The sequence below is a fragment of the Astatotilapia calliptera genome, chromosome 23 (genome assembly GCF_900246225.1).
Source record: "Astatotilapia calliptera chromosome 23, fAstCal1.2, whole genome shotgun sequence".
Taxonomy (NCBI): Eukaryota; Metazoa; Chordata; class Actinopteri; order Cichliformes; family Cichlidae; genus Astatotilapia; species Astatotilapia calliptera.
The window spans coordinates 10,444,121-10,463,341 of record NC_039323.1 but is presented as its reverse complement, the minus strand read 5'-3'; the positions used below and the strand labels follow the sequence as shown (position 1 = coordinate 10,463,341).

The following is a 19,221-nucleotide window of genomic DNA, read 5'->3' as shown; positions in this document are numbered from 1 at the left end:
ACACTTTTTGTCACAACACCAGCTCCCAGACACTGAATGAATAAATTGAGTCACAGCGCCATCTACTGGATATACACTCTAAGCAAGGCTGAAATCACGGGGAAAGCTTTTGAATGAAATAAAGTTTCCATCAGGTACACTGTCAGGTTCTACAGTGGTTTCTCTGCAGGCATCAGGCAGGTGAGCATTTTCACCTGTTCTGTTTCAAATGTTGGATCATTGCAGATCCTTATAGTTTGTGTCATAATGTAAATGTTTAAAGAGCGCACAGATTCATATAAAAACCGAGGCAATGATGTGTAGAAGGAAACAAATGTGCTGAAAAATATAGTTTCTGCGAGGTGTGTGAGGTCAGTTTTGTGGGGCTCTGTGCAGATGCCTGCATGGTTGTAGGTCTGTTGTAACTGCGTGGTCTCGACTGCAGAGGCTGCGCTACAAGGCAGATGCCCTGCAGACGGGCTGCAACAGCTCTGCTCTGTGAGTGTTGGGGCAGCACATATCTTTCTACTTGTTCTACTTGTTTATTCAGTGAGCTAGTTTCAGTCATTGTGTAAATTGTGTCTCTTTTTAAAATGCCAGCCCCGCCCCCTGCTGCTCCACCTGTTCTTACAGCACTGCACCATCTGCATGTGTTTCCTGCACATGCATGAACCGATCAGATCCCTCAGCTGAAGTTTCTCACAGTGTGAATCTGCAAGTGTGTCTGCCTGCTGCTGCTGAGGATGATGATGCTGAAGATGATGATGATGGGATGAAGATGATGAAAATACTGATGATGAAAATAATGGTGATAAAGATGATGATGATGATGATGTGATGATGAGGAAGATGATAATATGATCATGTGATGAAGATTATGAAAATAATGATGATGACGAAGATCATGAAAATCATGTGATGATGATGAGATGATGATGTGATGAAGATGATGAGAATGAAGACAATGGTGATGAAGAGGATGAAGATGATGATGGTGCAGTAGTTCCAACAGGCTGCTGTCCTCGCGCTCCTTCAGCCTCCTCCGTTGTTATGAGTCATCGCGCGCAGCGTCTGCGGAGCGGCGCGCTGTGATTGGTTGAAGAGGAGCCGCCTGCGCGCGCACGGAGCCGCTCGTTGACCGTGGAAGAGCCGCTGCTGGCGCGTGAGGAGCAGCAGGAGTTGTGTGCAGCATGTCATCCTGCCGCCGTGCGTGAAACAGCTGCGCGCGGACAGATTCAGACTCTTCAGATCGTTTCACAGCAAACATCCGGTCTGCACGCGCCTCCTCCTCTCCCCAGCACAGGAGCCACTGCTGAGAACACACGGATTTTATCTGCACACCGAGACACCGAGAGAGCGTCCGATCCGCCCAGCAGAGGTGACACACACGGACACACACACACACACATACGGACACACACACACTGATCCAGAAACGTCGGTCACACCTGCACCGGTGCGACACCGGGGCTCGTGCATCTCTGCGATTTTCCTCCAGCCTCATCATCATCATCTTCACATCATCGTCGGTGATCGATGGCTTCGATCCTTCTCTAATCGATGGTTTGTATTTTTCGACGCTGAAGCTTGATGACGTCCATGTGGGATGATGGTGATGATGGTGATGATGAAGTCAGAGGTGCAGCTGGTCTGCGGGGATTCAGGCTGCTCCGTGGCTTCTCCTCCCTGCGGAGGCCCTATTGGAGGGATGGCTGCTCATTCTGATTATCAAACAGCACCTTCATCAACTTCACCTTTCATTTAGCGATAATAAGCGTGCTGATGTTAACCTGGTGATGATCAGATAATCCTCTCTGGTATGATGCTTCTGATCAGGAGAGCAGCACGTGAGCTCAGACCTGCTGGGTGTGATTCTGTGGTCCCTGATTGGTCCCGTGCCTTCACACACGTTTTACATGATACTTCATGAAGTTTAAACCTCTTTTGTTCGTTATACTTTTCAATCATTTTTATCCAAAGAAGCGAAAACGCGACTATTTCCATTGGCCTCTGCAGCATCTGTGTTAGTCATTGTACCCCATACAACGAGGTGACTGTTGTTGTGATTTGGTGCTATAGAAATAAAATAAAATTGATTAATTTTCTTATCCAGCTGATAAGTCTGTCCCAGCTGTCATAGGGTGACAGGCGGGCACGCCTGCACAGGTATCACAAGGTTAACAGAGAGAGAGAGAGACAACCATTCACACCTACAGCCAGTATAAAATCACTATGGTGATTATTGATTCATTAAACCACCAATTGTTGCTTCTTTAATGTGTTTATGACTTTAATGTTGCACCTTTAATGTGTTAATTAATTTATATTTTAAATCTACAGAAGAAGAAGAAACAAAGTACAACATCCAAAATAATTAAAGTGGCTGAGATCAGAAATACTTCAAGGATAAGTACATTAAGTACATTAAGACTGTATTTAAGTAAAGTACTTGAGTAAATGTACTCAGTTACATTATCTACAGTATGCTCTCCACTAGTGGTTGTTTTGGGGGTAACAATCATATTGCATTATGACATGCGCTAATGGAAGCGGCACGGGATGGCTCGGGTTCAGCTTCACCTGATGGATATTACCAGCTCGGGCTGAACCCTCTGCACCTGCAGTTCTTCTCTTCACGCTACACACAGTGCTTCCTCATGTTGTGATGTAACTTCCAGACCTTTGACCTCTGAATGGACCAAGCTGTGATGTGTCCTCTCCTGATGGATCTGCTTGATGTTTGCACCCAGAACGTCCTTTTTTATTCAGCTCCTTCAACCACACCTACAAATCAAACACCTGGAATCATCTGCACAGCTTTGACGATTTATTTACGATTTACATTGCACCGCGTCATTCTGTGGAGGAGCAGGCAGATACTGGATGCCGTGCAGAAAACACCCACAGGCCGTAGAAAAGACTAACGCACCTTCAGGTGTGAAAAATGAAGCCGGTGTGGAAAATGCCTTAAAGCTGCCTTCTTTTTAATGGCCACCAGGGGGCGAGAGCTGTGGCTGCAAACAGACTTCGGTCCTGTAGAAGTCTATGAGATCTCTGACCTCTGTGTGTTTTATCTGCTCAGCCACTTGTTTTAGGTTGTACTGAATAAAACATGAAGTCAGTGTTGGTTATTCTACGTTTCCTTTGTCTGCACGTTATGGACTCACCAGTGAGGCAGTCGCTTGATGTTGTTGGTGGTGAAGTTGACTGGTTACACTAGGTTAAAACGACGCTCATGCCACCATGAAATCTGCTCCTGTAGTCCACGCGTGCACAACACTCTGCATCCCACCTCAGAAACACCACTGAAACCAGCAGTGCATCAGACCTGTACGAGGTTCAGGCACCATGAGAGTGAGTTTTAGGCGACCACAGACGTCTGCTGTTCAGGTGTTCTCTTCACTAAATGTTTAATCACCTTCAAAGGATTTTCTTTACCCTTTTTCTATACATTCATGGGTCTAAATAATCAAGAGAGTTTGGAATACTGAGTGACAACACTGTAAGCAGACAGATTCTTCCCATCCCAACTGATCCCATCAAAGTAAAAGAGCTTTTATACCACTGACATGCTCAGACTGTTACACAAGCAAATGTAAACTCTGCAATCTCAGGTGAGACTTAAAAGAAGCTCTCAGTCTGGATGAATATTCATGTTGCTGATTCTTGTGTTTTTGTCCTTTTCAAATCTTCAGATGGCAAAGGCAGACCAGCGTTTCGGCCAGCGGGATGGCTCTGACCAGAACTTCGACTACATGTTCAAGCTGCTGATCATCGGCAACAGCAGCGTGGGGAAGACGTCCTTCCTGTTCCGCTACGCCGACGACTCCTTCAGCAACTCCTTCGTCAGCACCGTGGGCATTGACTTCAAAGTGAAAACGGTGTATCGCAACGACAAGAGGATCAAGCTGCAGATCTGGGTGAGGACGGTTTGCTTGTCTGAGATGCCGGAGACGAACTGGCTTGTGGAAACAGATGCTGATGTCACAAATTATGCACATGGTGTCTTGTTGCATTGATGTCTTCAGTCTCTGCCTCTGTGATATTCTTTTTTTTTTTTTAGCTATAAAGTAAAAAATAATAGAAAGAAGTTGTAAGGCTGGTGGTTAGATGTTAAACCTGGTTCGCTTTGACGTCAGAGGACACCTGCATTGGTGTCAGGCCTCAGAACCAGCCCCTCTGTTAGGAAGAAGTGGTTTTGCAACCACAAAATGTTTTAGTCATAAAATTAATTATTGATCATCAGATTATCAGTTTAAACTCTGTGTTTGTGTGTCTGTTTTTTTGTGTGGCTCTTTTGTTAGTCAGGGAATGCGATGGTAGCGTCAATTAGCAGTGAGGAGTCAGCAGGAACTTCTCTTTGTTTATATTTTGTCTCATTTGCATCATCCTTACCTGGGCAGGTGGTAGGGTCCATGCAGGTAAGGCTGAGACGGTGAAAGGTGATGCAACATTACCTGGATTCTGTAACAGCCCTTTAAAAAGTTGGTACCAAACAATAACCTCTTTCCCTCATACAGACTCAGGGCTCAACACTGATGGTCATTCAGGGACGTAACACACAGCTGCTTCAGTATCTCAGGATGTTGTTTAAAAGGGATGATAAAAGCATGAGATGCACCAATGTGTCAGTCGGACCTCGGACTTAATGCAAGCTTCTTATCGGTGTGTCGTGGTGACGATGAATGCTGAAGCGGAGCTGGTTTACAGAAAAGTTTAAAGGGGGAATAATGATTTGATCCCAGTTGAAATGAAGAGTCTCTGTTTTTTATGGTGGTTTCATTTTAATGATGAGAGATGAATATCAACCAAAAAAACCCAAAAAAAACACATTACATAAAAATTATAAACTGACTTGCATGTCTTGTTGCCTTGTTGGCGATCAGAGCAGTAAGATGTTTCTTGTTGTTGGTCATTAGGTTTGCTCACTTCTCAAGTTGCCAACTCAAAGCCTTAGTAGCTTCACAGGACTTGCTTCTTTTTTAGCCACTCCTTTGTTGCCTTGGCGATATGTTTTGAGTCATTCTCATGCTGGAAGTCCCATCCTTGACCCATCTTCAGTGATCAGGCTGAGGGAAGGAGGTTCTGGTTCTAGTTTGGCGTCATACATCGGCCCCCTCATCATGTACCCTCAGCAGAAAAACAGCCCAAAGCATAATGTTTCCACCTCTGTGCCTGACTGTGGGGATGCTATTCTTTGAGTCGTACTCAGCATTTCTCTTCCTCTAACCTCAGCAGGAGACCGATTTTTGTTTCATCTGACCACAGGTCTTTCTCCCAAGCCTTCTCTCATTGATTTAAGTGTTCACTGGTAAACTTAAGATGGGCCTGAACATGAGCCTCCTTGAAGATTCCAATCCATTACAGTGTAACACGATAACATTATGAAGCTCATCCCATGGAGTTCTGGGCTGATCCACTACTTTTCCTATGATTATCCTCATCGCATGAGGCAAGATCTCGCATGAAGCTCCAGACTTAGACTGATTGATGGTCACTGAGTTTTTGATTGATTGATTGATTGATTGATTGTAATCTGTTCGCCACATGGCAAACAGCCAGTCTATAGGAGGTTCTGGCTGGTTCGCAGAGCATCAAATACTTGTTTCCCTCAATGAACATACAGATGTATTTATAACGTTTATGTAATGTCAATTTCTGGATTTTCAAATAATATTCTGTCTCTGTCCATTAAAATGAAACTATCATAAAAAATAGAGACAGTTCATTTATTTGTAAGTGAGCAAACTTACACACTCCTACCCCACATATGACCAAGAGCTGTGGGCAGTGATGGCAGACTGAGTATACAGGCAGCAGAAATGAGCTTCCTCTGAAGGTTGTCTGAGCTCACCAAATACAAAGTTAACCTCAGGTTACCCACTCAGATACAGTCGCTGGAAGAGTGACACATTTTCTCCAAGGTCTCTCCTTTTTTTAGATACATCTCTGTGCAAAAGTGAAGATGAACCATAGAGAAAGTCACAGTTTGTGAGCCAATCAGCCCCTCTTACAATGCTGAGCATCTCAGCTGACACAGCACCAAGTGAGCTGTTAACAAGGATGAAAGGTTTTCTAAGAGAGATCTTTCAGCTGAAAATGTTGTTGGGGAAATGGATGTCTGCTCACCTGCAGCCATTGGGGAAGTCTGGAGGTCGGGCCAGCTCCATGGACGCACCATGTTCCTCATCCTGTTCCTGGTGAGGTTTTGTGGTATGGCAGAACACGCTGTCCTGATGGGTCAGGAGGATGCTGACTGAGCGGACCCATTCTAAATACTGGAAATACTCCATGTGGTTTAGATGTTGAGCTGCAGAGCCAAAGTGCTTGAAGATGCACTTTTCACCAATCAGCAGAAATTCGGAAACACCTTAAAGCACTTGCCTGATCAAATCTTATGTGATTTAACTTCCTGTTCAAAGGGAGTTCTTTCTTCCTCCTGTTGCCACGTCCTGCTCACACAGGGGATCGTCTGATTGTTGGTGTTTTCTCTTTATCTTACACTATGAAGCATCATGGGACAATTGTTGCTCTGAATTGGTGCTGTCTGAATAAAACTGAATTGAACTGGAGCAGTTATTGTGAAGAATTACTGAAATTAACTTTTTTTTTTTTTTTTTTTTTAATTTTTGCTTTCATGTCCATAAATAAAAACTGCATGAATAGAATGATCTCACATTAAGTCGAGATCAGACCACATCTTTCATGCATACTACACCAAAACAATCAAAAACCTTCCACAAACTGACCACAGACATCATCTGATGTTCATTTGACAGCCCAACGCTGATCTAAGGTTTGATCGAATCTTTAGCCGCTGCAGATCGCACTGATGCTTCCTGCTCTGTTTTTTATTTGATTGGCTTGATTGATGTGGATTTAGCCTTTACTTGTTCCATTCGGGCAGTTTTTGTAAAATTGTCTGTTTATTCCTTTAAATTAAAGTTTAAAAAGCATCTTTTCCCTGCAGGTTAAACTTGTGCCTCCATCTTTACTGATGCTGAATCTCTCAGAGGGTTCAGTGATGTGTCTCCTCGTCCTTTAATGTCTCTGCTCTCGCTGCTTTAATACACTGCGACGAAACGTTACAATTCTGTGACGTCAGTTGTAATGTTGAACGTGCTGTGACAGAGCGCACGTCTTCATAAAGCGCAGTAATGATCAGCTGCATGCGTTTAAAGTGGATCAGCAGACTGAGCTCTGCTTGCAGCAAAAACACACTCACAGCTCCTTTTATCAGTGGTGATGTTGTTGCCATGGCAGCGGCCCTTTACGCTCACACACACAGGCACACACACACACACACACTCCGTTACTGTGTTGACTTTAGTGGCAATTAAAAGGAGCTCTCAGGGTGGAGAGGTTGAGACCTGGCGGGAGACAAAGGGCCCAGAAGGTGTTTGTGTGCATGCGTGCGTGTGTGTGTGTGTGTGTGTGTGTATGTTGTTGACATAATTGGAGCCAATCAGAGCCAGCTGATTCAAACTGAAAGCATCGTTGTGAGTAAAAATAGACTGAACACAAACTGTTGGATGGAGAGCTATGACCAAAGCATCATGGGAGGTGTAGTTTATGGCTGTTAACTTCAACATGTTAACACAGATTTTAGATCACTGGCTCTGCTTACAGACACATGTAGTCACTACGGGCGACACCTCTGGTTGTCAAAAGTGTGATTGGATAGAAGTTTAAGAGGAGATTGATCCTCCCGCTCAGCCGAGCTCAGTGCAAACCTCTGATGAGTTTATGGCCTCAGGTCTTATGGAATAAAACGTGATATTTATTTTGGACTTTTTGGCTCTGTTAGTGTCATACAGGAGTAGGAAGTAGGAGAGTGTTTCAGCTGTCTGCATATTTTTGAGGCTGATCATCCTCCATCGTAAACACACACACACACACACTCCACAGTCTGAATTAATTAATCGTATACGAGCTCTCGCTGTGTCTCTCCGGATAAAGGCAGAATCAGGAAGTGTTGAGTCAGAGCTAAAATTAGCAGAGTGACTCGGGGCAGCTGTAGTGATACGGAGGATGAAGTGGTGGAGGACGGTGGCGTGAAAGTCACACTGTGGCCCGGCTGCTTGTTGCAGAGATCAATGGCCTGAGACTAGCTGAAAGAGTCTCTGGTGCTTTCTTAGATCATTTTTATTGATCGTCTTCAGTTTCCACAGTAATGATGTGTATTCAATCTGTCATATCACAAGTCAGAGTTATTAAAGCAGCACTGACACATATACATTAGCACAGGGAGGGATGCTGATGCCGTTAGCTGAATGACTGTTTTGCTTAAATATTAAAAACGAACTTTTTATTCATCACCCTTTACTCTTCAGAAGTTGTTCTTTCAAGCCTTTGAGCTTCTGCAGAAACCCAGCAGGTGTCTAAAGAAACACTTAAGCTGAATCAACACACTCATATTTTAGGTTCCAAACAAATTATCTATAATGAACCTGCTGTGTAGTTTATGTATTTGTGAGGATGTTTGTTTCAGGAGTTTTTCCCCGCTGTGTCTCAATCCAGCGTCTTCCTCTCTTTTTCTTCTCCTGCAGATTTACAGACATTTTTACAGCTTTATTTCTGGAGCTTCAGCACTGATGGCTTCATCATGGTAGATTCATAGAGTGGACCTTAAATATGGATGCAGCCACGAAGTCTGGAAGTTTTGGAGTTTACTTTCGGCCTTCACCGTGCTGTTTTTTTTTTTTTTTTTATTGTTTCCAGATCATATTCAGACGAGAGGCTGGAATGCTAAGTTATCAGCTAACGCTCTTGTTATCAGTATGCATCTACAGACTGTATGGGTACATCACACAGACACAGATACCTAGAATTTCACTTCCTAGATGGTCTGTTAGTACAGTAACCTCACAGCAGCCATATTATTGGTCACATAATGTCATTAAAAAGGCTCTAACAGCACAAACAGGGTCCAGAGGTATTGACTGGTAGCAGCTACAGCCACTTGTGTCACCATTTACCTGTCAGTCAAAGAGGCCACGCCTCTAATAATGCAAACTTTCCAGGCGAGTGCTAAAACCACTCCCCCCATACTGTTGTTATAAAGGGGGAAATTATCGATAGAGACCAGACAAGCTTGTGTATCGAGCTGTAAATATGTTTATTTTTGCTGTAAACCTTTAACATCGGAGTCTGAAGGGGCTGACTCACTGCTGGAGCCTCTGCTGGACGTTGGAAGAACTGCAGCTTTTAGTACTTGGAGGCTGCTGATTAGTTAAAGTCTGTTTGCAGCTGGCACAGTCATGTGCAGTGTTGGTCAAGTTACTTGAAAAAAGTAATCAGTAACTAATTACTGATTACTTCCCCAAAAAGTAATCCCGTTACTTTACTGATTACTTATTTTCAAAAGTAATTAATTACTTAGTTACTTAGTTACTTTTTAAAAACATGATTTACAACCTGAATAGGTGATGAAGCGATAGATATTTCAGCCCAATTCTACTCTTTCTACATAATCCATCACACAAAATGTAATCAAATGGAAAAGTATCTTTTTAAAACTTGTTTTATTAGTTTTAATCTTTTAACTTTATGCATCAAGCAAAAATGTAATTATATGCAACATTCTCTGACTGGAAGAAATTTTGTTTAATATTTAAACCTATTTTCTGCACATTCCAGCATATAAAATAAAATATTTTTTTGTGTTTACACTCACTCTTTCAAATAGATGCAAGTAAAACACAGCAGAAAATAAATAAAATCAAAGACTAGCGGTCCTGTTGCTCTATTTTCACCTGTAAAGCAGGAGTGGGGTAGGCGGAGGTTTACCCTGGTGTAGGTGTGCCGCAGCGGTCAGTGGAAGAATCCGCGAGTTTCTCTGTGAATTTCCCATTACGTCGTAGCGCACTCGGTGCTTGCTCAGAAGTTTAGGGGGTTTTTTGCTAATAAGGGGAAGTTTTCTTCCCACGCACAACGGACACTAATGTTTTTGTCACTTTTTACGAAATCAAACTCAAAGTAAGGTCAGTACCTCCACGCTTTAAACGCTGCACGCTCATACTCTCTCCCGCACTCCATATATGATCCCTTGTTGATCTGCACACAGCTGTTGTCACGAACGTCGCACTCGCTTACGTCACTGTCATGAGACATTCTCGCAAAAAAAAGTAATCAGATTACACTAACGCGTGCCCATCTCTGGTCATGTGACTAGCTGTGTGTTTGTTTTCAGGACACGGCCGGTCAGGAGCGTTATCGCACCATCACCACAGCCTACTACCGCGGTGCCATGGGCTTCATTCTCATGTATGACATCACCAACGAGGAATCCTTCAACGCCGTCCAGGACTGGTAGGTGATTGGCTGGAAGCCTGTGATTCAGCTCAGAAAGTGAAACTCAGCTCAGGTCATGTTGCTGTGTGTTTGCAGGGCCACGCAGATTAAGACGTACTCGTGGGATAACGCCCAGGTGATCATGGTGGGCAACAAGTGCGACATGGACGAGGAGAGAGTGGTACCCCCTGAGAAGGGAAAACACCTGGCTGATCAGCTAGGTGAGACTCAGCTCTCTTTCACCTCAGGTGGTACAGACAGCAGAAGAAACGTTTCTTCTTCATTAGTTGAGATGGTTGCAGTGAGAGAAACACTGCCTCAGGGCCCCAAAAAGGAACCTAAAGAGAAAATTATATATACGAGCTTATTTAGTTTAACTATTCAAAGAAAAAGGGATGGCTCATCTCTTCCTTCAGCAGCTCTGTGCTGAGGCTCATGGGACATGTAGTATGTATGATGTAGTAAAAAAGTAGAAAAACCCATAGTGTGATTAAAATACATACACACAATCCCTCCCCTTCCTCATATTATCTAACATTTACCTGCAAACACTTGAGCATGAAGGCAGTGCAGGAGGAGCCTTCAGACTAACAGGGATGGTTTCTGCAAACAGGTGTGTTTTCACCAGGTGAGCCCTGTCTGCCGAAGAACTTTCTTTAAATTATACCTGTTGGAGGAAATCTGATTATAAGTTCATTTTATTTTTGCTTTTTCTTGGTCTGAACATTTAGAAAGTACTCAGTTTAGCTTTAATTTTTCTTTATGCACAAGAACACGAAGAACAAGAATATGAAAGCAGGTAAAAGCTGCGGCTCTCAGCACTGACAGGGCTAGTAGCTTTTTATTCCAGTAAAAGCAGCATTGCACTTTATTGTTGATAGATTTTATTAATGCACCACCCTACGTGAATTCATTTTCACACACCGTGTGCTGACTGCAGAACAAAGAAATGAATAACTGTGATTCAGAGCACCAGCATTGATTTTTCCTTTGTTTGATGGTGTTTAGCCTGAAAATTATTATTAATTAAAGCACACTCATGAAAACACCTTCAAACTTTTTCGGCCTAATTTTACATATGATCAATAATGAACATGCAGAAAAATAGAAATAAACATTATCATGTCTGTACTTTACTGACATCAGACTTCACTCCCAATGTTTTTAGACGAGCTCAGGTGTTATTCAGGGCCCTCTGTTCAGGTCACGTGTATTCAAAGCTGCTCTGAGGTCAGTCCATCAGAGAGCTGTGCTGACACTGAGCCGAAAGCCTGAAACACCTTAAACACACAAATATGGGATGAGATGCTTCACTCTTCATGCTTTCTGTCCTAATGCAGATAATTGAGCTGAAACTGAGCCTTGCTGCAGCTCTATTAACTGTTTAACTCACCTTTCATGTAGCCTGAGAAAGAGAGTGAATCAGATTCTCCACATCAGCTAAACGAGCGTCTGTTCAAGTGTCTGCTTCTCACACAGTCTGATTTATAAAAAAAAAAAAAAAAAAAAAACAGAAAATAATTTCCATGACACGGGAAAAACCTACTCGAATAGAAATGAGGAGGACCTCATGTCTGTCTGACAGCTCTTACATGAACCAATGTTCGCTCTCCAAACTTTAAGCTTTATTATATTAAGGATCTCTCTGGTATCAAATATGGAGTGTATTCCCTTTCATTTTTAAAACTAGAGCAGACATTGACACGTAGCTGAATGGCAACAGTTTTCATAAAGCAAACAGACAATATAAACAGTTAAAGTTCAATATAAACAGCATCTATCTTACTAAAGCTAGAAGTGAAAATACTCAGCTTAAAAGAAGAAAACTCTTCTGGTTCTTTTCCAGTAAGCGCCTCCATCTCATTCTCAGGGTTTTTTGTCTTTCCTCTTGCATTAATATTCAAGAATGTACTTAGTAAAAACATATATCTAAATGATCTTTCATATATAGCCCTTTTCTACTCTTGCAGAGCACTCAAAGCTATGTGCTTAAATTGTCAAAATCCGGTTGTAGGAACTCAGGCGCAGAGCGTTTAGACGCCTCCAAAAGACAGTTTATTTACAGCACCAGTGCACAGTATATACAGTGAGGGGAATCCAAAACTCCAGGGAATCACAGGGTAGCTCTCTCACACTCACACACGGCAGGGAGGTCACAGGTCCGGGGAGGAAGGTCTGAAGCAGAAGAGAAGGGAAGTCACAAACTAATCACGAATCTCAAATTACTAAGCACGAGTTCGCAGGAGCTACAAGAAACACTAACGTCAGCAGTACAATCATCCAGCGACGAGAGGATCTGTGTTCCAGCCTCAAATAGTGCTCCCGGTGATGACAGGTGATTGTTGTCAGGTGTGTGGGCCAAGGGCGGGAGCCCACAGTGAGCCCCGCCCAGGCAGAGAGGGAGAGTGAGAGAGAGAGAGAGAGAACCAAAACGGCAAATGTAGCCTTGTGGGGCCGGCCGGGCAGGCACGGAGACCATGACATAAATGTTTTCTATTGAACAGTCAAACTCAGGTTGATGCATCAGACAGCACGATGAGGTTAGTGTCTTGCCCAAGATGCCAACTGGAGCAGTCAGGAATCAAGCCACCAACCTTCTGATTAGTAGATGACCTGCTTTACCTCCTGAGCTACAGCCACCCCATCTGAGCAATACAATGCATTGTCATCAGCATGGAAAGGAAAGGAGATTTTATGTTTCATTCATTAAATTAAAGAAATAAACCCATGAGAAAGTTGTTTTCCTGCATAAATTGGAAGGTGGAGGTGTTGGAAAGGGTCCAAATCCAGAACACCAAGGAAGGTAGTGGAAAGAAAGCCTTTATTTGTTGGAATATCCAAAATTTTGCAATCCAAAGAAAACCCATGGAGATGCAGGGCAGCACAACACAAAGCACAGATAAAAACCTAATCTGACAAGAACACAGAGGGAGACAGGACTGTTTACACACACTAGACGAAGGGGGAAATAAGCCACAGTTAAACATATTCAAGACAATCAACAGACAGGAAGTAAAACCCAACAGAACCAGAAACACAGAAATAATGAAACACTACTGAAAGTGTGAACTGAAACTAAGTACGACCTAAAAACTAAAACAAATATCCATGAAAACACATCTGCATTACCACAAACTAACTTCAAAATGCTATAATAATAAAATCCAACAGAAAATTCAGAGAATTCAGACATGTAAAACACTAGGACAATGTCATTTCCACTGAGTTTAAAAGCACTTTGTTTATGAGCTATACAACATGGCATCATCAGCATAAAGGAGCATTTCGTTTATCACTAGTCTAATGTGATCCACTGAGTCCGACGCCTCTAAATGTTGCTGCAGTGGTTTTTAAGTAAAGCTCTTCTGCTTCCTCCTGCAGGCTTCGAGTACTACGAGGCAAGCGCCAAAGAGAACATCAATGTGCGGCAGGTGTTCGAGCGCTTGGTGGACATCATCTGTGTGAAGATGTCAGAGCGTGTGGACGTAGAGGCGCCGGCAGCTCCTGGTTCCAAGACCACCAGACTGACCGACAAACCTGCCCAGCTACCTCAGAAGTGCTGCTGATCGTCTGTCATACCCCAAGCTCTCAAAATAAGAAAAAGAAAAAAAAATATATAGATTATCTATTGTAACATTCCTCTGCACACTCGCTCTGCTTCATGTTTGTGAGCGGCCATCCATTACTACGCCTTCTCCAGGCCCTGCTAACTAACATCTATATAACCACTTTTACCATCCCAAGTGTCCGTGGGAGGCCCTTTAGCTGTCAGCGTACTCCATGCTAATGCGGATTTGGCGTGCTTGAAAAGGTTATTGTGCTGCTGGTGGTGATATCACTGTGACCAGTGACTGTTTTCAAAGATTTTTCTCTTATGCAGAAACAAAAAAAAAGAACAAAGCCTTGATTATACTAGAAAGTGACACAGTTACAGACAGGCTGAAAAAGTGACATCAGGTACTTCCGGTTCGTTCTCTTAGCTGTCGCATGGATAATTAGCATCTGATGATGAGCGTGCACGGTTTATTTCATAGTTAACTGTGAAATGCTGACATTCATGTGTGTGAAGTAGAGGCCTTTTACTGTGGAGTGAGGAGTCAGAGGTCAGGACTGTGAGGAAGACTTTTGGTAAGTGGGGGGAATTTGTGAGTCAGGGGTGGAGAGTGGACTGTTTCCGCCAAGAAACAAATGCACTGAAGGAGTTTCCAACAGGATGATTAGATCTGCGCATTTTCTGTGCTGGTGTGACTTCAAGGTGGAAACAATTAATGTCTAAAAAGCTGCACAGCTGGTAACCACAGACTCAACTTCTTGCAAGCATGAAAGTCGAATCCAACAGAAGCTGATCCAGAATGCTGCACAGATGTGAAACATCCAGCAGGAAACCACTGCAGGTCAGAGTGACAATAGGATCCATCCAGTCCAGCTGCTGCAGAGACCAAACTGCAGATGATTGTTAACACTAGTAAAAGGCTTTTTTCTGCAAGCCGTTGCGTGCCACTCTGTAGTGCAGACTTCTTCACAGAGAAATAACCACTACAAAGTCGGTGGCTCTTGAGTTAAACTTTCCTTAACTTAAAGGTGAGCGGTTAAAGCAACTACCAGTGGAGTGAAGGACATCTCTGACTGACATATCAGGGGGTGGTAAATACATTAGAGGGCTACCTAAGCAACCACAGCCAGGAACAGCCATAATCCAGCTGCCATTAAAATGATGCAAGATGAGTGAATCACTTCCTGTGTGGACACCCCTTAAGAAGTGTGCTTCATTCGCATGCATCACAAAGATGCCGTCCGGCTTCTCTTTGTTACCCTGAAGATGCTCTCTTTGATTGCAGCACTGTGATGTTGACCGAGACACCGAGGGTGAATCTTCTTACTCTGCCTGAGATTAGACGCGATGATTGACACCTGCTTGCTCCGTGCTGTAATGACACGTGTAGTGAGGCAGCAGGCCTCTAACTGAGTAACACTGCGGGTCAAGTTTAGTGTCTCAAACACGCCAAATGCCCATTTAGTTGGAGTGTGATGTCAGCAGGGTCACAGGTCAGCACAGCACTGCCTTTCCTCTCAAAGTGTAGCACAACGCCACAGCTGCTCATGTGTTTACAGTCCTCCTCTGAGTCATCACTCATGCTGCTTCTCTACAGCTAGCATTAGTTCCTCTGATATAACATGCCTATAGCCCACAAACTCTTACTGGCCTTACTCAGACAGACGCTTTAAGGCTGCACCACCAACGCACAACTCTGACAGGGCTGCAGTCCAGTCGCTCGGGTCAGAGGAGCCGGGTCAGAGGTGAAGAGACAGCACCCCCTGGTGGTTGAACAGGGTCTTAAGATAACTACAGAAACTTCAATGAGAAGGAAAACACTTGAAATGGTGTTAAAACAAAGTATTACTGAGACAACACATAAGTTTACATCCAAGAAAAAACCTCCATTGGGAGTTCTGATCTGTAAAACCTCAGATTAAATCATTACTTTCAAGAGTCATATCGGATGAACAGCTGTGAGTATTGATGACACCTGTAACCAGGTGTGAAATGAAGCTGAAACTGCATTGTGATTTTATGGATGTTTGTATGATGATTTCAGTCTTGGTTTCAGTGATGCTAAATCCCAGAGGTGAAGATATTTTCTCTGCTCACTCTGTGAAAACCAAACTGAGATACACTGATGCTCTTTGAGCATGTGCAAACCATCCACTAAAAAAAAAACTCTGAACTCTGACTCAAATTGTCTGCATCGGGAAGATTATTAACAACAAACAGAACAAATATAAGTCTGATGTGAGCGTGTGCAGGAGCACAAACAATCCCTGTTTGTTATCTCTGTCCTCTCTAATCTGCAGCCTCCAACAGCTGCCCTCAGTTTGATGTTCTGCAGGACTTAACGTGATGCTGCTTGACTTTCAGCTCTCTTTGCATGTCCTTCATAGCTTATACAACCTTCCTTTTTCTGTCTGATGAAGCAGTCCTTCAGATCTTCACTGTTCCAGCCTTCAGTCAGTGTTTCTTCTCATTGACAGGAAGCCCCAAAACGTCTGCCCCTGTACCAGCTGTTTCCATTGTGTTGTGAAGGTGTGGAAGGATTTCTGAATGGACCAATGGGGTCCAAGACTTCCAAGGAATCAGAGGCCTCAGAGCCATTTTTATTTCTAAAGCCCGGTGTGGGTGTGGCTGCTGAAGCCTGAGTTCAGGTGCATTTTGCTGTAATGTAAGGCTGCGCTCAGAAGTGAGATGCAGAGTTCCTGCCTTCACAGAGCCGTGAGATTCTTTAAATACACGGCAGAGAATCAGTGATGACCCCGAATGAGATATGCTTTAAACTGAAACGCTGTCCTTCCTGTGGGACTGAAGCTCTGGATTCACCTCTCTGACCTCTGAGCTTTAATTACAGAGAAACAGAGCACGAGTTAAGAAGACTGGAGTTATTTAAAGCCACTGAGACCTGACGACACAACCCAGAGCTGCAGCAGTCAAACCTTCCAGCACCAACACACAGTTTTTCTGGTTCAGGATCAAGCCAGCGGACTCACATTAATGGAAGCTGCAAACAGCAACAGGAACTCCAAAGTAACCGACATGCAGGAGGTTTGTTTCTGAGGTTAACTGACGACTATCTGACCGTCATAGCTGAATGATCATCCACTCCCTTTGGTGGTGTGAGCGTGCTCATAAGGGCTTAGTTCACATACAAATTCTGTTCCAGACAAATGGAGACATGCTCGGAGCTCTTTTGGTGTTATTATGAAACAATCTGAGATGGAAAATGAGAGTGGAAAGAGTCGTGTTTGCATTCACACTAATCATCAACCTTCAGGTGTGAAGTGAACCTGTTTGAATTGCACTTTGCTAGAAGCTGAGTCAGAGTTCACGAGTCATAGAAGAGTAAAAAGCATCCAGGGTCTTGCCTCTGGCCAGTGCTGGAGTGCGTGCTCGCTGTAGTTTTGGTTTGACTTCCATGTCTGCTTTTTTCCAAAATCACAGAAGAACAAAGACAGGAAAGGAGATCAGGATCAGAGCCCCTGGCCCGGGCCACACTGAGCGCTGCAGCCCTGCTTCATGGTGGCAATCAGCTTTTGCACCGGCGACCGTGCCGCCAAGGCCACACGGAGACTGATTTTTAGTCACGCACACACGTGAGTGGAACTGATGAGTGAGGAGAGCACGTCTCTCGCCCCCTTTAGCAGGTGTAGTCGCACAGCCGCCGTGTTTGCAGTGTTTCCTACATGAGTGTGTGTGTGTGCGTGTGTGTTCGTGTTGAGTATCATGATATTTATCGCGTGTTCAGTTGTACGGGTTCTTGTGATATTTTGAGATCCAGTGCGTTTGTTCATGGAAGACTTGAAGAAACATTTGTTCTTAAATATTCTGATAAACTTATATCCTGCCAAACTGTTGTATAGCAACCACAGCGCACGTTGGTGTGTAACTCCCTGCCGTGTGTCTTCATATGGATAAGAACTTACAATAACATGGACATCGTCTTCATATGATTATTTTCTAAGTGACTTTGTAAATGATAGAGGTAGATCTGATCCTGGTGTTGAGTTTATTTTTCTGCAGTGTAACCATGGACTAATTCTTAGAGAGTTCCTGTAAACTTGTTGTCTTATGGTTTGCTCCTGTTCGGGGAGAAGCACAAAGTGATTGTACAAAATATTGTGAATGTTTGTATATTATAGATCAGATTTAGTATAATAAAAATCACAATCTTTAATCAGAATGCGTGTCGCTTTTCTTTGGTAGAATACATACGTAAGCAGTCGTCACCAGAGAATCTTTTAAAAATTACATAAATCTGCAAACAGTTCTGAAAGTTGTGTCGAACCTCTGTGCGATTTGCTCCACAGGGGTCTGCTGTATCACTCCTGTTCACTTCATAATCCTCTCATGGGTCACAACACCTACAGAAGAACTTTGTTGGTTCTGCAGAGGTTGGATATCAGTGATGTCCAGGAGGACTGTACAGAATGTGAATAAAAGCAGAGAGATGGTGGTCAGCTTCAGAACGAAGATTGGGATGGGTGTGAGTGTGTGTTGGAGAAGTATCTGAGTGTTTACATCAACAACAGGCTGAACTGGAGGGATGACATAAGAAGGAGACAAGCAGGCTCTGTTTCCTAGGGAAGCCAAGATCCTTCACTGTGTGTAGCAAAATGATGGACATGTTCTATCAGTCAATGAGTTCTGCTGGAGAAGCAGCGTATTCAAGCTGACATAGGGCGAGAGGCAGGGTATACGCTGGACAGCTCACCAGCCTGTGGCAGGTCTAACAGAGAGACAGAAAACCATTCAAGTCTAATTATTAATCATCAACTTCATACTATGGGGACAAAGCTAGAGTACCCGGACATGACATGTAACCACACAGAACAACCTCAGAAACATCATGGATTTGAACCCATGACCTTCTTGCTGTGAAGCAGCAGTAATAACCACCACACGTGGTAGTTATTATCTGCATTATTGTTTTGGCTGCTGTAACAGCTTAACTGTGGATTTTCGCAGGGTTAAAAAAATCAAATCAAATCAAAATACAGTCAGCCCAAACGATGCAACTTTTTACTTAAGAAAACAAACGTTTCTTTATTTTAATGACAACAATAACCGAGACTGTGACAAACAGGAGGCATCTATAATTTATTAATTATTATATTACTACCGGTACCCCCTTCCCCAGCATGTTTCTCGCACAAGCTTTACAGCTCGATTAGTGGCAACCAATCAGACGGCCAGTCTTCTGTGATTAACGTGACCTCAGCCAATCAGAGGCCTTGTTTTGACCAGCTGGGTAGTACCGGGCTACTTCTCTTAAACTTCGGCGGCTTCAAAGACGAAGGTGAGTGTTTTATTCCTCCTGGCAGGTAAAAACGGCTCCTATCGTCCGTATGTTGGAGTCCAAGTGAAGCTGCTCCCAGCTGACGGACACACAGCCTCCACCT

The 19,221-nt window shown here is 43.5% G+C and overlaps 1 protein-coding gene and 1 long non-coding RNA gene across 3 annotated transcripts; one reads left to right on the top strand and one right to left on the bottom strand.

Annotated features, from left to right (window-relative positions):
- Window positions 1–1,118: 1,118 nt before the first annotated feature.
- Window positions 1,119–17,996, top strand: rab3b (RAB3B, member RAS oncogene family). Of its 2 annotated transcripts, none has more exons than XM_026157880.1 (5): window positions 1,119–1,357; window positions 3,675–3,899; window positions 10,172–10,290; window positions 10,369–10,493; window positions 13,654–17,996. In XM_026157880.1, the coding sequence occupies exons 2-5, from the start codon at window positions 3,675–3,677 to the stop codon at window positions 13,836–13,838; spliced, it is 654 nt and encodes a 217-aa protein (XP_026013665.1). In that variant the 5' UTR covers window positions 1,119–1,357; the 3' UTR covers window positions 13,839–17,996. The 2 variants fall into 2 exon arrangements, with proteins under 2 accessions (XP_026013665.1, XP_026013664.1); XM_026157879.1 differs by lacking the exon at window positions 1,119–1,357 and adding an exon at window positions 1,382–1,542.
- LOC113015716 (uncharacterized) lies at window positions 10,506–13,590 on the bottom strand. The gene is made up of 3 exons (XR_003271146.1): window positions 12,412–13,590; window positions 10,815–11,752; window positions 10,506–10,610 (listed from the first exon to the last, which is right to left on the bottom strand). It is a non-coding gene; the product is annotated as an uncharacterized LOC113015716 (long non-coding RNA).
- Window positions 17,997–19,221: the final 1,225 nt, after the last annotated feature.

Coding starts and splice junctions, on each gene's coding strand:
- rab3b (XM_026157879.1), top strand. Junction 3,900..10,171: donor GGATCAAGCTGCAGATCTGG/GTGAGGACGGTT, acceptor GTTTGTTTTCAG/GACACGGCCGGTCAGGAGCG. Junction 10,494..13,653: donor ACACCTGGCTGATCAGCTAG/GTGAGACTCAGC, acceptor TTCCTCCTGCAG/GCTTCGAGTACTACGAGGCA.